Source organism: Podarcis filfolensis (assembly GCF_964270895.1).
Source record: "Podarcis filfolensis genome assembly, chromosome: 9".
Classification (NCBI taxonomy): Eukaryota; Metazoa; Chordata; class Lepidosauria; order Squamata; family Lacertidae; genus Podarcis; species Podarcis filfolensis.
The window spans coordinates 24379494-24397580 of record NC_139610.1 but is presented as its reverse complement, the minus strand read 5'-3'; the positions used below and the strand labels follow the sequence as shown (position 1 = coordinate 24397580).

The following is an 18087-nucleotide window of genomic DNA, read 5'->3' as shown; positions in this document are numbered from 1 at the left end:
AGCTTGGCTGGGATACTGAAAAGGAGACCTCACAGCCCCAAGAGAAGGCTTGTACTCTTGTCAAAATACCTCACCCAGCATAAACGAGTGTAGTTATTGCTATTATAGCAAATAGTTCCGGTTCTGTGTGAGTGGAAAGAGAACTAGCCAGAATAAGTAGCACTGATACAGAACCCTATATTTGAAATCTCAGGCATCCGGTACTTGAAAAGACTTAGAGGCAGCCAGGCATTCAGAAAAACACATCTTTGATATAAAAACTTTAGAACCGTAGACAATTTGATTCTGCCCTTAAATTTCCCTTTTAATCATTTGAAAAGTCTGGAGCTTCTAGCTTTCTGTCTCAGTAGAGAGTTCTGTCTGAATGGTTCTCCCTCCCTCCCCCCAATTACGTTGTCGACTATAATATTTTATATCATTTCCAAAACATTACTATAAGAGCGAGAAGTCTACTGTAAACACGAGTGAATCAAAAGGATTAATGTTAGAAGCTTACATTTGGAACAGATAACTTCCTTCAGGAAGAGCTCCGGAATGAAACAGATGTGTCTGGTTTGCACCATTATCACAGGACTTACTTAATTTGTGTGTATGTGTGTTTCTTAACACTGCAGCCCTATTGATGTGTGAAAATAATTAATTGGGAATGACATCGTCTTAATTGGAAATAAGGCTCAGTGCCTGAATAGAGAATCCGCTGATGTAATTTCACCCTGACTTTTCAAGCTGAAACACTACTCTGTAGTGTGATTTGAAATGGCCCATTTTTGTACATGTAGCCAAATAATCGAGGGGCTTTTTGTTTGTTTGTTTGTTTCTGTTTTTAAATATGCCTGAGCCAGAATGGAAAACTCACCCACTGCTTTTGACTTCCTCTGCATCTGCAGGTCCTACTCTGGTCATCACAGAATACTGCTGCTATGGTGACCTTTTGAATTTTCTGAGAAGGAAACGTGACTCCTTTATTTGCCCAAAGCATGAAGAAACAGCTGTCTACAAGAACCTTCTCTATCAAAAAGAACACATGTAGTAAGGATGTGGTGCCAATATTTGTGGTCATTGCCAGGAAATCACAGTGTACCTTTTGTGCGATTGTGCATTTGGGAGGGGAGTTGTTTTGTTGCTTTTCACAGCTTTGTACTCATTTTGTGTGGGGGGAGGGAGCTTTTATTTATCACATTTCTTTTATTTCATGCTTCCGCTGAGGAATTCAGGATGGTGTACACAGAGGCTGTCCTATTTTACTATCACAACTACCTTGTGAGGTAGTCTGGGCTGAAAGACAAGGGGCCTGCCCAGGACTACTCAGTTAAGCTTACAAGCTTTAAAGGAATTTCAGTCCTGGACTTTGTGATTCAAGTCTAGCACTCCCATTCTGGCTGTCCTTTAAGAGAGCAGTCAGATTATTCCTCGCAAACTTTTGACTGACTCTCCACGTTTCCTGTGGATTAGATCAGTGTTTCCCAAACTTGGGTCTCCAGCTGTTTTTGGACTACAACTCCCATCATCGCTAGCAACCAAGACCAGTGGCCAGGGATGATGGGAATGGTATGGGATTAGGAACCACGCAGCCAATGAATATTTGTTTCCATTGGACATTCCTTCCCGTTGTCTTGCAGCCTGGCAAAGTTATGTGCTGTACAACTACAAATTTGTCAGCCAACAATCTAGAATGCGAGACTGTGAGACAGTTGATAATACAGTGGTACCTCAGGTTACATACGCTTCAGGTTACATACGCTTCAGGTTACAGACTCCGCTAACCCAGAAATAGTGCTTCAGGTTAAGAACTTTACTTCAGGATGAGAACAGAAATCGTGCTCCAGCGGCACGGCGGCAGCAGGAGGCCCCATTAGCTAAAGTGGTGCTTCAGGTTAAGAACAGTTTCAGGTTAAGTACGGACCTCTGGAACTAATTAAGTACTTAACGCGAGGTACCACTGTACGGATTAAATAATTCTCTCTCAAATAAAAAAATTATATGTTCATTCAGGTCATCTTCTCTATATAGCTGAAAACCTTAGTCACTCCTCATCATACAAACTGCTACGGGTCCAGTGACCCAAGCCAACAGATTCCCCATATATTATCCAACCTCATAGTTCTTCTGTTTTCCACATAGTGATGCCACTGATGAATACATGGACATGAAACCAGGAGTTTCTCAGGTCATCCACACCAAAGCCACTAAAAGGAGTCCTGGAAGGCCAGGTAAGCTGTCATGCAGGATTGGAAAGGAAAGAAGGAAAGTTCCTTTTTGAAATGGCCCATACCTATCAGAACATGTCCATTAAAAATAGCAACACCAGCCCTAAGTCAGTGTATTAGAACTTTAATAATCTACACTAAAACGGAAAACAATTTTGCAGTCTTCCATTGGGTGGACACATTCAGAATCGCTTTATGTTTCAATAGCAGCTTAGGGGTATTCCTGTGTTAATTAAGTGCTGTGCTCTGTTAATAGAAAAACTGCTATCTTCCCAAATGTCCATAATTAATCCATTTATGTATTGTCCCTACTTGCGTTGCGTAGGATCGTTTGCTAATCAGGATGTCACCATTGCCATCTTAGAAGATGATGAACTGGCTCTGGATATTGAAGACTTGCTAAGTTTTTCTTATCAGGTGGCAAAAGGGATGAGCTTCCTTTCCTCCAAAAATGTGAGTGGAGAAGTTGGGAAATAATAATTTGTTCACCTAGAGGAGCACTAAATTGAGCATCTTTTTCACTGCTGAGTAATTTTTGAAAGGATGGGAAACCAGCTGTTGTTGGGTGGGATGCATTTGCCTCCTGCTCTTGATGTTTTTACATCCCATGCCACCTTGGGAGTGTAAAATAACAGTTCTCCCCCAGCAGGTACACCTCCCATGGGGAAATAAGAGGTTGTGGAATATGGGCAGGGAATCAGCTATGTTCTTCAGCCTGGAGAAACAGACCCTTTCCAATCATGTCGCTTGGGGAAAGGAGGATATATGATGATATTGTGACCTGGGATGGTCCTTTGGCTTCCAGGTCAGGTGGAGTCTGTCTCTGTAGATTAACAGAGCTGGCCTTCAATACTATGACCAACAGTCAGAGGAAGTGTTCTAAACTGGGGCGATACTATGGGCACCCGTAAATACTACTTTGTACAGTCGGCCTTTTTATATACTTTTTAAAAAGCTCTTCACCTAACTTTATCTGCTTCATACTAATGTTTGTACTAAACAACACCATAGAACAACCCAAGCCACTTGGTGGAGGGCATCCCTTTCTGGCTTCCTTGTATCATGGTGAACAAGATTAAGTAGGTGCAGTGGGTGGAAACCCCAATGGAAAACATTCCAGTTCTGAAGACATTACTTGAAAGCATATCCCATTGATTTCCATGGACCTTTCCTCCAAGTCACTGTGCTGTGAACAACATTCTGAGTTGGCAGAATCAAGAGAACTAGGGAAGGAAAGCTGTCCTCCCCTTTGTGGAATCAAATGAAAATAGAAACGGACACAAAGTAAAGCAAGGCGAGCTTACTAACTGTAGGATGTTACTGTAGCTACCTTGGTACAATCCAGTCTTTATCCAATAAGATCCTGGTTCTCCTGTCCTCAAAAAGTCATTTGGCTATAGCCAGTAAATTAAGAGCAAGGTGCCCAAATATAATAGAAGTGCAGTTCTGCACAGTTGTATTGGTGATGTGCAATGCAAAACAATCATATTTGGTTTAAATATATACATTGTTTGTATATATATATTATTCAATCCCTTCAGTGCATTCACAGAGACCTGGCAGCAAGAAACATATTGCTTACTCATGGGCGGATTACAAAAATATGTGACTTTGGCCTTGCAAGAGATATCAGGAACGACTCAAATTATGTGGTCAAAGGAAATGTAAGTATGTTTGGATGCAATCTGTACCTCTGTGAAGTGTGTTGTGGAACTGCATTTGATTCTTAGTGGCTGGAGTTCACGCCTGTAAGTGACTGTGTGCCAAATAGCCTTTGCCTAGGGGGGCCAACTTAGAATAGGAATGGAGAGATGGACAGTGGAAACAAATTGTGCCGATTTTCAGAACAGAAGGTATGGAGGAGGTCCCTTCTGTCATAGGTTCGTTTGTTGCAAATGGCCTCCCCTCAGATAAACTTCCTCTCAACTAAATCTCTTCATTAAACCTGTAATCTCTTCCTGTGTGCCATGTGTACGGTTGAAACTGTATCCTGAGATAAGGAGAATCTGACTCATCTGAGGCTCAGGCAAAGAATATTACATTCCTTCCTTCAAGTTTTACCATCACTCCTTTTTCCCTTGAAAAATTCAATGTGATATGCAGGCACGAGCTGTGATGACAGAATACGTGCAACACAGGCAAGCAAACAAGAGTATGAAAGCCCCTTAATAGCATTTAAATGTGCGAAGAAACTTAAGTGAGGACCAGGTTTAATTTTGAAGCCTCAGACTAATTATCTGCATCTAGGATTTTTAACATACAGGGCAACAGCTTGCAAGGGGGGCAGTAAGTAATTGAATTTCATTTGCCTAGATTAAGGGGTTTCTGTGTCCTGAGTTGCCTGATGTTTCATAGTGTGAAAGAGTCAGGAGACGAATTGGCTGCAGCTGTTAAGAGCTAGGGATGTTCCATAATTGTTTCTGGCATAATATCAAAGCTGATGCTAGGGGAACTCCAATCACCCCGAAGAGTGACAGCAGCCAGCACCTACCTCCGCCTCCAGCAAAAAACAATTCAATCATCCTTCGGTGATCAAAGATATGGTGGCTTTTAGATTATTACTCTAATTCAAGGCTACCACTTCATCTAATTACACTAAACAGTAACACTAATTGGTTTCCTGAACCCAAACAATGAATTGTGGTTGTACCATACAATGGCAGCCATTTGATGAAACGTGATCCTTTGAAGTGCAGTGATTTTAACCTAAGATTGCTCTCTAATGCCCAAAGCCAACTTAAAAGGGGTTTCATTAGAGGAAACGAACTGCTTTGTGATGAGAAAACTAGAAAGGTGTAATCATTTAGGAATTATATAGGCTACAGCAACATTAAGCGTTAGACCGACTTCCAAGGTGCTGCTTTAATCAATCCACTGGGACGTCTGACTTACTATCTTTTAACAGGAAGATCCCAGCTATATCACAAAACTTTTTGAAAAGTCCCTTCAGGTTCAAAAATGGGGTGCCTGGGGCCCTGCTGTTCAAGATGCATATCTAAAACCCATAAAACTAGTAATACAGCTCTTGGGATACTGGCCTTAGGTTGTTTCTATTTTATAATATTTTTTCATTGTATCTATAAGCAGTTTCAAATGGTTCGAACTACTCTTAACAAATAAAAATACAAAGTACTTTGTAGCATAGCCGTGGGATACTATAAAACAGCAATTGGATAAATAGGATCATCATCATGGCTAAGTGTGTTGTGACTCTTTTTTAATCGATACATTGTGCTCTCTAGATGTTGTTGACAACAACTCCCCTCATCCCTCAATAGTGGCCAGGCTGATGGGGGGAGTCCTAGACAACTTTAAGGCACCACCGCTATAGGCAATACTGAATACGTTTGGTTGCCATGATTGCCTGATTTGTCTTTCCTTTAGCTGCCTTTCAATGCAAAAGGTGTAGAAGTTTGGCTACATTTTTGTAGAAGCAGGCCAGGGATTTTCCTCTAGGTGGGTTCTATGCATTTCAGAATATAGCCAGTCAGTTTTATTGCACATAGCCAAAGGCTGCCGCAATGTACACAGAAACATTCAACAGTTAAAAAAAAATATACTGGATTGATACAAAAAACTTAAAACATTTATATTATCAAGACATTACCTACTCTAAACAGAGCTATAAAAGTACCTTAATATACAAATTAAGGCATTATATAATAAAATTTATAAGCTAAAATTATCACACGGCCACTAATATATTAAAAAATAATGTTAATTAATACAATGTGCAATTATATTCGGAGTTGGGTGATAATATCACTTCCATCTTTGTTACCTGGATTAAGCTTCTACCTAAAGGGTTTTGAAATGAACCCTTTCCAGTGCCTTGGTGGCATTGTCTTATGGCAATGAATGCCCATCTCTATAGCTGCTATTTCTGATAGGAATGACTTTTTCAATGAGCTGTGCAATCCTGTCGCTGGCTGCTGGCAGAGCTTAATGGAGCAATGCAGCCACGTCTGCAGTCCAGCCAGCTGGGGCAGAAGTTGAAGGAGCAAGCAGATCCCTGAACCAGTCTGGAGGTAGCACAGCAACTGGACCCAAATCAGGCCTGATGTAGTCTTACAATGGCAGTGGGGTTGGCTCAGCCCCTTCCCGCCCACTTAATGCACTCATTTTTCATTTTCCCTTCCTTTCTCTGTAAAGGCACGACTTCCTGTGAAATGGATGGCACCTGAAAGCATTTTTGAATGTGTATACACTTTTGAGAGCGATGTCTGGTCTTACGGAATCCTGCTTTGGGAACTGTTCTCTCTAGGTAAGACGCGTATGACTATCAACTCTTGTAGTTTATACAGAGCTGCAACAATTACTTCTTGGATCTTTTGTTTCTCACATTTAACCAAACCTGATATGATATATTAACAGACAGCTCTGTGTTAACAGGAAGCAGTCCCTATCCTGGAATGCCTGTGGATTCCAAGTTCTATAAAAGGATTAAGGAAGGATACAGAATGTTTACTCCAGAATTTGCACCTGCTGAAATGTGAGAGGCCAAATTTATAACAACGTTGAAGTGGAAAATGTCAAACTTCTAGATTTAAGCTTCTTGATTTAAGCAGTGTATTTGTGTTCTCCTGCTCAAAGTTGTAGTCATGAAATAAACTGCAACTGAATATTTACAAAATCCCCTATCACTGCCTTAACTGCTGGTCCTAGAGTCATTTACTTGGAAGTTTGCCCCAGTGAAATCAGTACGATTGATGTCCCACATACATGCGTGTAAGATTGGGATATTAGTTTGCATTATGATCTGTACTCAAATTTCTTTAAAAATAGGAAAACAAAATCTAGCCACAATATGATCCAAAGCACGCACCCAGAAAATCTGGATTTGGCAGTGTGAGTAAATGAAGCACATGATCTGTGAATTTTGATCTGGGTAGCCCAAGCAGTGGTCCAGCTCTCTAGGGCCATGTTCTAGCATTAAGGTGATGGCCCCTTCCCAAATTTGTTTATTTTGAACAATTGCACTTAGATTTTGGAGAGGTGAAATGACATAGACTGGACTCCTCACTACACTGCAGCCCCTAGAAGTCCTGCCCAGATGACACCCCACATGATCTTTTGAAATTTTGGAAGCCATTGCTGATGAACTTCCAAACCTGTCTTGAAACTTGCAACCAGTGCAACACTATTCCAGAAACATTAGATCTATACAACTGACGAATTAAGCAAATGATGATGATGATCAGAGAAAACAAACTCGTGGAATTTTGTGTCCCAAAGTTAGCTAGTTTCAGTTTGATTTTCTCCTCATAGCTGATGGGATGTTGTTGATAGCCAGCAGGCCATGACTGTCAGATGACCTTAGCAAAATAACAACAAACCTATGGTTACGTGAAACATACTCAATAAACACACAAGACGTAACCGGCTGTACTTTTGAATAAATAAGGTATACTATTCATTGTATCAAATTGTAGATTCCAAAGGAAGTCTCATAAAGTTCAACGAAAAAAGCAGAAGACCCAGTAGATCAGTACATTCTCTAGTGTGCTCATAATCAAATTTCTATTTGCCTATACCTATTAGACTCTGTGAAAGGACTCTGTGGAACTGTAACAACCCTTCATGTGAATTATTGCACTCTGAACAGACAGGTGGAATAGGCACTTATACATTTATGGACCTTATGCATGAATTGACTAGAGAATGAACTGATCCACTGGGTCTTCTGCTTTTTTCGTTGAACTTTATGAGACTCTTTTGGAATCTACAATTTGATACAATGAATAGTATACCTTATTTATTCAAAAGTACAGCCAGTTACGTAAAGGCTCAGATGACCTTGACAGCAGGGTCTTCAAGATTTGATGTTCCCATAAGTCCTGCTCTTCATTTCCCACTGACAGGGTGCTAGACTATGGATATAGATCTAGATGGGTTAGCAACTCTGCTCAGAAGCAAAAAGCATGAATGAAAAGGGTGCACTAAATAAAGAATGAGGATGGGAAGAAGGGCTAGGGCTACTTGATAGCAGAAAAGTGAGGTGTCTGTGAGAGATAGGTTTTAAAAGAAGTTGAGATGTTCCATAGAATGTCCTTTGATGACAAAGGCAGATCAACTCACAGTACCTGCATGGTTGAATATAATTGGGGGCTTCTCAAATATATGGCAAGGCAAGATCAGAACTGGGGACATAGGCCACCATACAGCACCAGGTTGTTGTCTTTTTAGGATTCCACACACAATCACTATATTTTTTAATCTTTCTACTTATTCCAGTAAACTTGGTTTGCTTTAAAAACTGCAGTAAAATAGTATGCATTTTGATGCCGTATTGCTCATCGTTGCTCTACATGTTACTTAACATTTCACCGACTGCTGAAATCTCAGCTGATAAATTTCTGACCGCATTTGCAGGTATGAGATAATGAAGAGCTGCTGGGATGCTGACCCCGTGAAGAGGCCGACTTTTAAGCAAATTGTACAATTGATTGAGCAGCAGATTTCAGATACCACAAACCATGTAAGCACTGAGCCTTTCAATCTGCCTTCTTGATGGAGATGGGTGCTGAGTGCCCTTGTTTAATGTCGTTACGCACCGTAAATGAGTCCCCCCCCCAACTGCCTCTGCATTAAATGCCTTTCTCAGTTGCATGAAAGAGTAGAAATGAAAAGAAGTTGTCACCAAATACCGTTCCTGTTTTTGTATATCTTGATGCAGGAATGGCACTTAGCAGATTTTGGCTCAAAAATAGAAGCCTTGTGTTGTCATATTGGCTACTTGCAGAAATTCCAGAGTAGAGGGGAAGTACACAGCCAGACAACTGACCAAAAAATCAGGGAGAGCAAGTGGGATAAAATTGGAAGGGAACAGCCACAGTTTCTTAATGAGAATTGGGGTTTGTGGAGTGGTGACCCCAGAGCAGTTTGATGGCATGGAAGCACTTCCAAGGCACTTTTAAACTTTATGTAAGTCACACTGGAGATCCTTATGGATCAAAAGAGATCAAATAATCTAGACTGAAGTGAGAAGCCTACGAATGTTGCCATCTAATGATGTTCACTGTGCTTTTTTTACTAAATCCAAAGCTTACTGTTTTTTTAAAAAACGGAACAAATTTGAAAGCTATTTTTGGTTTGTATCGGGGTGGGGAACCTCAGGTCTATGGACAAAATGCACCCCTGGTTCTGATCCAGTTTTCGTGTGGCTGGAAGGTGTCCTTTAATTGCAAAAATGCCTCTAGCTTAGATTCATAGAATTGTACAGTCAGAAGGGGCCCCGGGGGTCATCTAGTCCAACCCCCCGCAATGCTTGTCTGGATGGGGAGATGTGCCATATAGAAACCCCAGACACTTTCACAGATGGAGTGAAGCGATAATTGAAATCCAGGCAAGATGCTTGGAAGTTCCTGCAAAGGTGCAAATAAATAAAATAATAAAGTAAGTTAAGGGATACAGTGGTACCTCGGGTTACATATGCTTCAGGTAACATACGCTTCAGGTTACAGACTCTGCTAACCCAGAAATAGTGCTTTGGGTTAAGAACTTTGCTTCAGGATGAGAACAGAAATCGTGCTCCAGCGGCACGGCAGCAGCAGGAGGCCCCATTAGCTAAAGTGGTGCTTCAGGTTAAGAACAGTTTCAGGTTAAGTACGGACCTCCAGAACAAATTAAGTACTTAACCCAAGGTACCACTGTATCTCTACAATTGTAAATGGGAGCAAAATCCAATAACAAGCAATTGGTCGTGACACAAGTTTTTGTAATCGCGATCCATGGGGCAGGTAGTTTGTTGTCACTGCAGTCGTTCAGTACTGATCGCGTTCTTGTATCTTTCTCCAGATTTACTCAAATGTTACAAGTGGCGTTTGCACTCAAGGAAACGCTCCAGATCACTCGGTGAGAATAAATTCGGTTGGCAGCAGCGCTTCATCAACTCAGCCCTTGCTCACGCATGAAGTTGCTTGAGAGGAGACTCGTCCAGCCTTGATGAAGAAACTACTGTTGTTGTTTTCGAAATGACTACTGGTTGTTTGCAGCGTATTCACTACTACGCTGAGGGTAGTAGGAACATTGCAATGATATTCCCCCACCTCTCTTTTTGAAAATCACATGCTGTTAAAAACAAAAGTAGGTTACCCATCACGGTTAACAATGTTGTTACACTGTTTGCTAGAATCTGTGTATAGTTGCTATGTTAAATACGTTTGTAGTGTAGAACCAGATTTGGGAGTGGGAAAACAACCTGTTTAAAATCTTTGGTATGGATTAGAGATGCATCCAGCAGCGTAGGAAGAGGGGGGCGGGGGGAGCAGAGCGCCCCGGGTGCCATCTCTGAAGGGGTGACAAGAGGGCATCCCACGGGGTTGCCGTCGCGCCCACAGCTGTGGGTGAAGGATCCTCTGTGCGGCAGCTCCTCTTGGTCTCTCTCTCTATCTTGCGCGCTACAAGCCTAGGTCACATTTCTCACCCCCTCTCACCTATTGGGCTTTTCCTTCTTGCGCAAGCACTAGGGATGGGGAGGAGGTGGGGGTGGCGACGTTGCCACCTCCCTCTTAAAGGCGCAGTGCCAATTCTTACTATCAGGGCAGACACAAAGAGTAGAGCACCTTGCCTCCCTCACGGCTGCACCCTTCGCTGTCAGCGAGCAGCTCGTCCTATCCCCGTCTCCCTCCCCCCCCCAGCTCTGGATACTTGTGAGTTGCGTGGGGGGGTCGGTATGCCATTGCCCCCACTCCTGAGTCCTGGCTGGAGCCTGGAGGAATAGGCAGGAGGCAGGGAGAGGACGAGATTTGCTTGGCTTTGCTGGCAAAGATGTGCAGCTCCCCCACACACACCCCTCTCTTTCTTTTTGCTCGGCAAAACTTTGGAGTTCTTATTTTTCTTCCATTTTCTTTTTTGCAAAAGCGTGTGGAGCGTCTGAAGGCTGGAAGCACTTGTAAGAAGGTTCAGGGGTTTGGTTTTTCCTTTTGCAAAACCGCGACCATTTTCTCAAAGGCAAACCGCCGCAGGCAGGCAGGACGGGGGGCAGTGGAAGAGGAGGAGGAAAGAGTTTTTGTACAGAGAATGGAGCGCCCTCGTGGAGAACCGGGTGGTTTGTGTGTGTGTGCATGGAGCGTATCCGATCAGTGTTTGCAAAAACTCTTCAACTTTGCCCCCAAAAAATAAAAATAAAAATTCTAGCGGGGAGTGGGTGGGAGAGAAGAGGGACAAAAAAGCACCACGAGGAAAGAAGCGAGAGGAGGGCAGAACGAGAAGTGTTTTCCAGGCACTCAGCTATGGAAAAGCAAGCAAGAGGTGAAAGAGTTGGGAAGAAGATCTTTTTATTTGGTCATGTTCAGTGCAAAATTGCAAGAGAGATCCAACTTCTTTCCTGCCCTTTCTATCTGAATGGAGGTTCTTCTGTTGCCGCCGCCCCCCCGCCCCCCGGTCCGGCTTTCTTTAAAGGACACACATACACAAACCTTTTTTTAAAAAAAGATTTCGACGGTTTCTCCTCCCAAACCTGCTTTTGCATGCTTCTGTTCCCTCTTGATCCCAAAATGGCAACTTTCCCAATTTTCTCTTTTGCAGACTCCTCCCCACCGATTTTGGACTCTGTAAATTTAGGTCTCTTTTTAAAAAACAAAAACAAAACAGAAATAAAACCTGATTTCAAGTGTTGTAAAATGACAGCTTTTGGGGGGAGGGGGTGGATTTGTTTGGAGGAAAGCCGGGGTAGTAACGCGTGCTATTGGTGGGGAGAGGGCGAGTTCCTGTTTCTTTAGGAACAAAGAGAAATCTGTCTAGGCATCTGTCACTCAGGGAAAGAGACATGAGAAACTTTTTGCGAGAGCATTTCTTGTCTTCCCATTGCTTTCAGCCCTTGGGTGCTGGGGACCCCTCTTTTTTCGGGGAGGAAGTCTCTGCTTATTTCAAGTCTTGCTTGAATTCAAACGGAAGAAAATGAAATGTTTGATCTGCTTTTTCTCCTCCCCCCTTTCTGCCCCCGTTCGGATCCATTTCCAATTGCATTCTCTTTGTGTAGGAATGGACACGGCGGAAGAGGCACCTTGTTGCTGTTTTAACTTCCTTTCGCTTGCATTTTGAGGTTGGGGGTGGGTGGGTGGGTGTTTTGACAAAGTGGACGATACGCGGGGCAAACGTAGCCGACCAAAAAACCCCCAAAGCAAACCAAAAACAACCCGTGCTTTTAGCCCAACTCTCCTCCGTCCTTCCTGAATTGTTTGCATTTTTAAAAAAATTATTATTATTTTCTCTGGGCTGGATTGTGTCGTTCCCATGAGCAGCTGGCGGTGTGGCAGTTCAGGGCCAGGAGAAAATGGCAGCAAAAAAAGAAGCTCCTCCTCCTCCATCCCTGAGTAGTTACAGACTTGAAACAGGAGAGAGAGAGACTCCTTCACGGAGCCAGTAGCTCCCCCTGAGCCCTTCTGCACTGGTATTGCTTGGAGGAATAGGAGAACGAGGATCCATTTGCTTTTGCAGATTTTAAAAAAATAGGTACAAAGTCTTGCCCTTTTCTCTTCCTTGTGGTGGGGGGGGGGCGTAGAGGAGCGGCAAATGCGTGCTTGCATTTCAGTGCACTTGAATTTGCCTGGCGTTTTTCTGCATGTGCGCGCTTGCTGGGGGTGGATACGGACATGTTGATCTCCGAGTGCCTTCCTCCAAACAAACCATGTGGCACCGTCAGTGGGATCCCACTGCTGCCACTGCAGGTGCATGCAGAGAATTCCGCCACCGTACATACAGCACACGCATGTGCCGTACGGACGGCGTGCACATGCCCCGCCAGGCGGTTTGCGCCGCCCCAGGTGCCAGTTCTGCTTCCTCCGCCGCTGGATGTATCTATCTGTATATATTATATATAATGCCAGACGTCAAGAGCTCTGATTCTAGAAAATAGGTGTTTATGTTTGGAAATGAATAAATGCAGATATCTGAATCGATTTCCATTACTTTCCCAACCCCAGAAATGTTAGAAATGCAAGCAAAAAGCAAAACATAACAATTCAAATCCTGGAGCAAAATAGACCACTTGACCAGAAGGGAATGGAAAGACCCTGAATATTGTAGCACCTCAGCTTGAGCACCTGAGATGTTGGGCCACCTCTTAGGACAAGGGTGGAGAACCTGTGGCCCTCCAGATTTCCAGTTCCTATGATCATAGCCAATGGCAGAAAAGAGTAGAAATGGCAGAAAAGAGTCTAGCAACATCTGAGTGGCAGTTCTCACCTGGTTTGTCCCCCACTTGGTGCTTCTGCATTCTAGGTAGAAGATACGTTGGGGCATGGGTGGGTGGGGCTGAAGGAGAAGATTATGTTCATGCTTCATTTTTGAATGCATATGTTCACATTCATGTACATGTACCTATATTTTGTAACCTGTGAGTGGCTGTCCTGTGGTTGGTTTTAATTATTTTTCATAGCTTCATCTACTTTGGAAGGTCTCTACATCCCATTTCTTCCACGGCATATGCCAGGAAGAAGAAAATTCTCTGCTGGGTGGCTATTTCCAAGTGATCAAAATAATTGCATCCCCATTGACTACTGCTTCTCAGTCTGGTGAAGAAATGTGTCTTATTTGCATTTCACAACATACAGTTTTATGTTCTCTGTAAAGCTCTTGTAGTCTGATCAGAGACTAGGCAAGGTGTTAATGGTATGAACTAGGTACCTTCTGAAGAAAGCTGCTCATTTTTCACAGCTTTTATTACCATCAACGTGATTATTGTTTGTAAAAGTCCTTTTCTTTCCCTTATTCTTCCCCAAGTATCTCCTGGTTGCATTTTTCTACACAACTGTGAAAGCTTTCTGTAGAGGCCCACGTAACCACGTCCTGGGGAAGGGCTTATCCCTCTGTAACATGTACTGCAGGGATGGCAACACTTGATAAGTAACTTGCTTGAGGTTTGTGGATTTTCATGTTAGAGCCAAGCAGAGTATAGCAGTTAGATTTAGGAATGGCATATCGATATTGCTACTGTTTTTCCAGAACACATCCTTAATGTCCTAGATCTTTTTTCTAAAAGATCCAGTTTTCCTCAAAGCAGTGAAAATCTAGAAGAAGGCATGTGGGTAATAGACCAATTTTGAAACAGTTATTTATTTATAGTGCACCAGCATTTCAGCACTCTGTTATTTCAGCACTCCTTTGTTGAGTTTACATTGTTTTGTTAGAAGTAGCTATTCACCCAAATGCAAGATAATTTTAAAAATAAAATACACTGCTGGATTCCTCAAATTACACTGAATACCACTCACTTTTACTGTATGATCTGATCTATAGCTACATTTTCCTCCATGTCACTTGGGGCTCTATTTACAGATGTTTGCTAGCCAGTCTTCACAGTAGACACTTGCACTGGAGTTATTTACGCTGTTGCACCTTTCCGAAGTTTGGGGGAAGAAGGGCTCAGTCCAAAATCCACATATGCAGGGGTTTCCCATTCTCTTCTGTGAAGGGAAACTCTCCCGAAATGCACCAGGTGTTCCCATTGCACATGCAGGTCATCTTCCTGTTCTGAGAATAGGGAAGCCTTGGCTTCTATCCTGCACCTGACCCCCAACCTCTAAGGATATTTTGGCTCCTATAGCTGTCAGAAGGCATAATAATTTTCCACACCGCGGTACTTCATTGGCACTTAGATGGAAGACTTTATTCCTTTAAATGTTCTGAAAAGTTATATTTTTATAATTTTTTTTGAAAAATTAGTTTTGCAGCAGCTTGATATTTTCAGGTTTGTAGCAATAATGTCTCCTCAACTCCTTTAGGTTCTTGAAAAATATTTTTATATAAATATATATATATATGCAAAGCAGCTGTATGTATAAATATGTGGATGTTTGAAAAGTTGTATTGTTAAAAGAGTTTAAATAAAAGTGTAAATAATATACATTCATTCATAGCCGTGCTGTAATATACTTTGCTAGTTCCATCGTTGCCCTATGCCTAATCAACCTGCTTTTTTATGGTCTATTTGAGCTTACTGGCAACCTATATTGGAGATCTGCAATGTGAAAGAGAGTAGGGAAAGGCCCAATAATATGGTTGATCAACTGAAAAATGTGTGAAGGATTGAAAAGCCATATTTAATTGCACACGTGTGCTACTGCAACAAACTGGCTAAGGAGATGGATTATATTCAAGCCAACTCAAAACCATCTGGTTTTGAATTAAGTTCATTCACCAGCACCCCATGACTGGCCTCTGCATTCCTGATACAGGGAGCAGTGTAGTTGATCATTCTTACTATAAAGGAACTAGAATGGATAGGCCTGGTACCAGAAGTACTTTAGGTACTAGAACAAGGGGGGAAAACCCTCACTCACTGGAATGTAGGTTTTCCACATCAATCCGCTAACCTGAAAGTTGACTGCAGGCCCATGTAAGCCAGACAGCATAATGCAAAACTAGGAGATATCTAAAGGAACACAAAGTTGTTATGTGAGTTAGGCATCAGTGACAGTTGGCAATTATAAGTAATGAAGTTCCAGTCAATCTTCTCTATGACCTTTTCCACCCTTTTGGTCTCTCCGCTCAAAGTTTCTTGGGGGATTCTGCATCCATGTGATTGGTGCCTTTTCCAGACTTCCATCCTTTTCTGTTTCAGATCTTGTTTGGAGGTTGACTTGGACCTCAGATTCAAGAGAGTCAGTCTTAAGAGTGGAGGCTTCAGATTCATTCCCTGACGAATATAAGCTATGGGGACAGGGCTCGTACACCTTTTAATAGTTGGGTACAGTCTCCCCCATTTTGGTGTGCACACAAACAATGTTTTGGACTTCAATTTCCATTAGCTCTAGCATGCGTAGCCAATGGTCAGGGAAGATGGGAGTTGTGGTCCAACATCTGGATAGCATCAGACTGGTGAATATTGGCTGTGTAGAAGAGGGAATTTCAGCAGGAGTAGTTTGCCATGAATTCCTTCTTCTGCACTACTTTTAGATGTGCCAGGAGTCCTATATACCAGCTTGCATTTGCTGGAAGTGAACAGTCATGTACCATATTTCTCCATCCCTTACAGATGTTCCACATTGGGAATGCCTGTACTAGCCTTCCAATTTCCCTTCTCTCAATTGCCATCATTTTTAATATTTGGGAGCCTAATGTGTTTGACTTTAAATTAAAGAATCACAAGCATAACGGCAACCCCTATTAAATAAGGAAAATTGCTCTCAAAATGGTTTATAGATTGTGAAAGGAGAGTAACTTCATATCTGTTTTGAGGCTGAAAAACGCAGTGGCTGAGAAAGCATCTTATGGTAATGATGCAGCTTAACTAGGACTCCATTCTGAGTTTTAAAAATGCAGTTTTGCAAATGAAGACATTGAAAATCCAGAGTCAAAAAGCTGCAATCGTGCTAAATCAGATGACTCAATAATATCCCATCATTGGTGACTGTTATATGCAATTAATTATTACCACTAACACTTACTTAATAGTCATCTGCTAGAACTAGGTCAAGCCACTTACAAAATATGTCAGCTATATATCTACTTGTGGGTGAAAAGGGGAAACACTAAGACATCCGGGCTTGAAAACACAGTGATGGAGGAGACAGAAGGCATGAAAATTAGATTAGTAGCTATGAGACGGGCAAAACAACAGGGCTTGGAAGAGAATCATCTACCCAAACAATACACATGATTACTCCTACATGTTACCATTTGTTTGATTTCTTTTTTTCCTTCTTTGCTGCACATGGGTTTTTTACTTAATCCAAACTTGGGCATATAATAGGATTTGGAGGTCTCTAGCACAAACATATGGTCACTTTAACATCAGTTTATCTCCAACACTCTCTTCGTGTATATAGCAAAGCATATTTTTGTTTTCTCTCTGACCCAATGCATTTTCCCATTTGACAATATTGCATGAAGACACTGAACCTAATTCATTGGATTCACTATGTGGGCTTAACACAATGATCTTTTCTTTCAAGTTTCTTGCTGCTAAATTATAAACACTTATTTGTTCTTTCATTTCAAAACAACAGTTAAGGCAGGGCTGGTTTGGATGCTAGGCTAAATCAATGTTTAGCATTCCAAGGATGAACCTAGGCTCTTGCCAAACTCATATACTACTCCTCTTTCTCCAGTCTGACCGGAGGAATTCAGAATCTTTTTCTTCCATCTGTGGTGAAATGAACTTTGTTGTGCCTCAAAACCCAGACATATTGCTGTTGTCTTAACTGATTGGTGGTATATTTATAAAGTCGTCTTGCTTTCGCTAACCATGGTTAATGTTAACCACAGTTTAGGATTTGGATGACACACTAAACTGCTGTTATTCTAAAACGTAAGTGGAAGCTTCCAATCACTCCTTGCAGCAGCACTAAAGGAGAGGAAGGGGAGTGCTTAAGCCCAGTGGAGGCAGGACACGTTCTTGTAACACTAAACAATGGTTTGATGTAACAACAGAACTGGGCAATTTAAAAATAAATTAATACTCCACTCTAGAAGCAGATTTGTGCTCTTACAGAAACTCATTATTGGGACAGAATGCTATTTACTGTGAACTTCAGCTATTCAAGAACTACAGGGATTTCCTGGATACAATTTTATGCCAGACATTCTTCAGAAATCATTGCACAATTTTATAAATTCTGTGACTCTGGCTTGCTGTGTATAAAATTGTGTTTGGCTTTAACACATGTGAAAGTCAGAAACGCTGTAAGCACATGGCTGTCTGCCACCCTTCCTGTTCTACATATGTGATTTGCCATGGTCTTGGAGAGCCAAGAAACAGTATCAGGATTTTTCAAGTTTTCTGCTACTGGTAAGTAGAAGCACACAATAAGGCAAACACGTCATCTGGTGGTAATCTTGCCTACTGCCTCTCCTGTATTAAATTTTTAGACTGTTAATTCCTCAGAGCAAGGATCTCTCTGTCTTGCTGTACACACCACACACACAAGTACACATG

General features: G+C 42.0%; 1 protein-coding gene and 1 long non-coding RNA gene across 3 annotated transcripts in view; one reads left to right on the top strand and one right to left on the bottom strand.

The window, feature by feature from the left end:
- Positions 1-15060, top strand: part of KIT (KIT proto-oncogene, receptor tyrosine kinase) — an 80144-nt gene extending 65084 nt beyond the window's left edge. The window contains exons 14-22 of one of the 2 annotated variants that reach the window (XR_014551949.1): positions 888-1029; positions 2122-2210; positions 2533-2660; positions 3749-3871; positions 6360-6471; positions 6600-6699; positions 8580-8685; positions 10005-10827; positions 10985-15060. Coding sequence is in view for 1 of the 2 variants with exons in the window: in XM_083630204.1 (XP_083486330.1) it covers positions 888-1029; positions 2122-2210; positions 2533-2660; positions 3749-3871; positions 6360-6471; positions 6600-6699; positions 8580-8685; positions 10005-10130 (926 nt within the window). In the remaining variant the exon portion in view is untranslated. Of the gene's footprint in view, positions 1-887; positions 1030-2121; positions 2211-2532; positions 2661-3748; positions 3872-6359; positions 6472-6599; positions 6700-8579; positions 8686-10004 lie in introns of both variants that reach the window. The other variant, XM_083630204.1, reaches the window with a different exon arrangement.
- The window catches only part of LOC310770367, a 193056-nt gene that overhangs the window by 30605 nt on the left and 144364 nt on the right, over positions 1-18087 (bottom strand). The gene's annotated exons all lie outside the window — the stretch shown is intronic.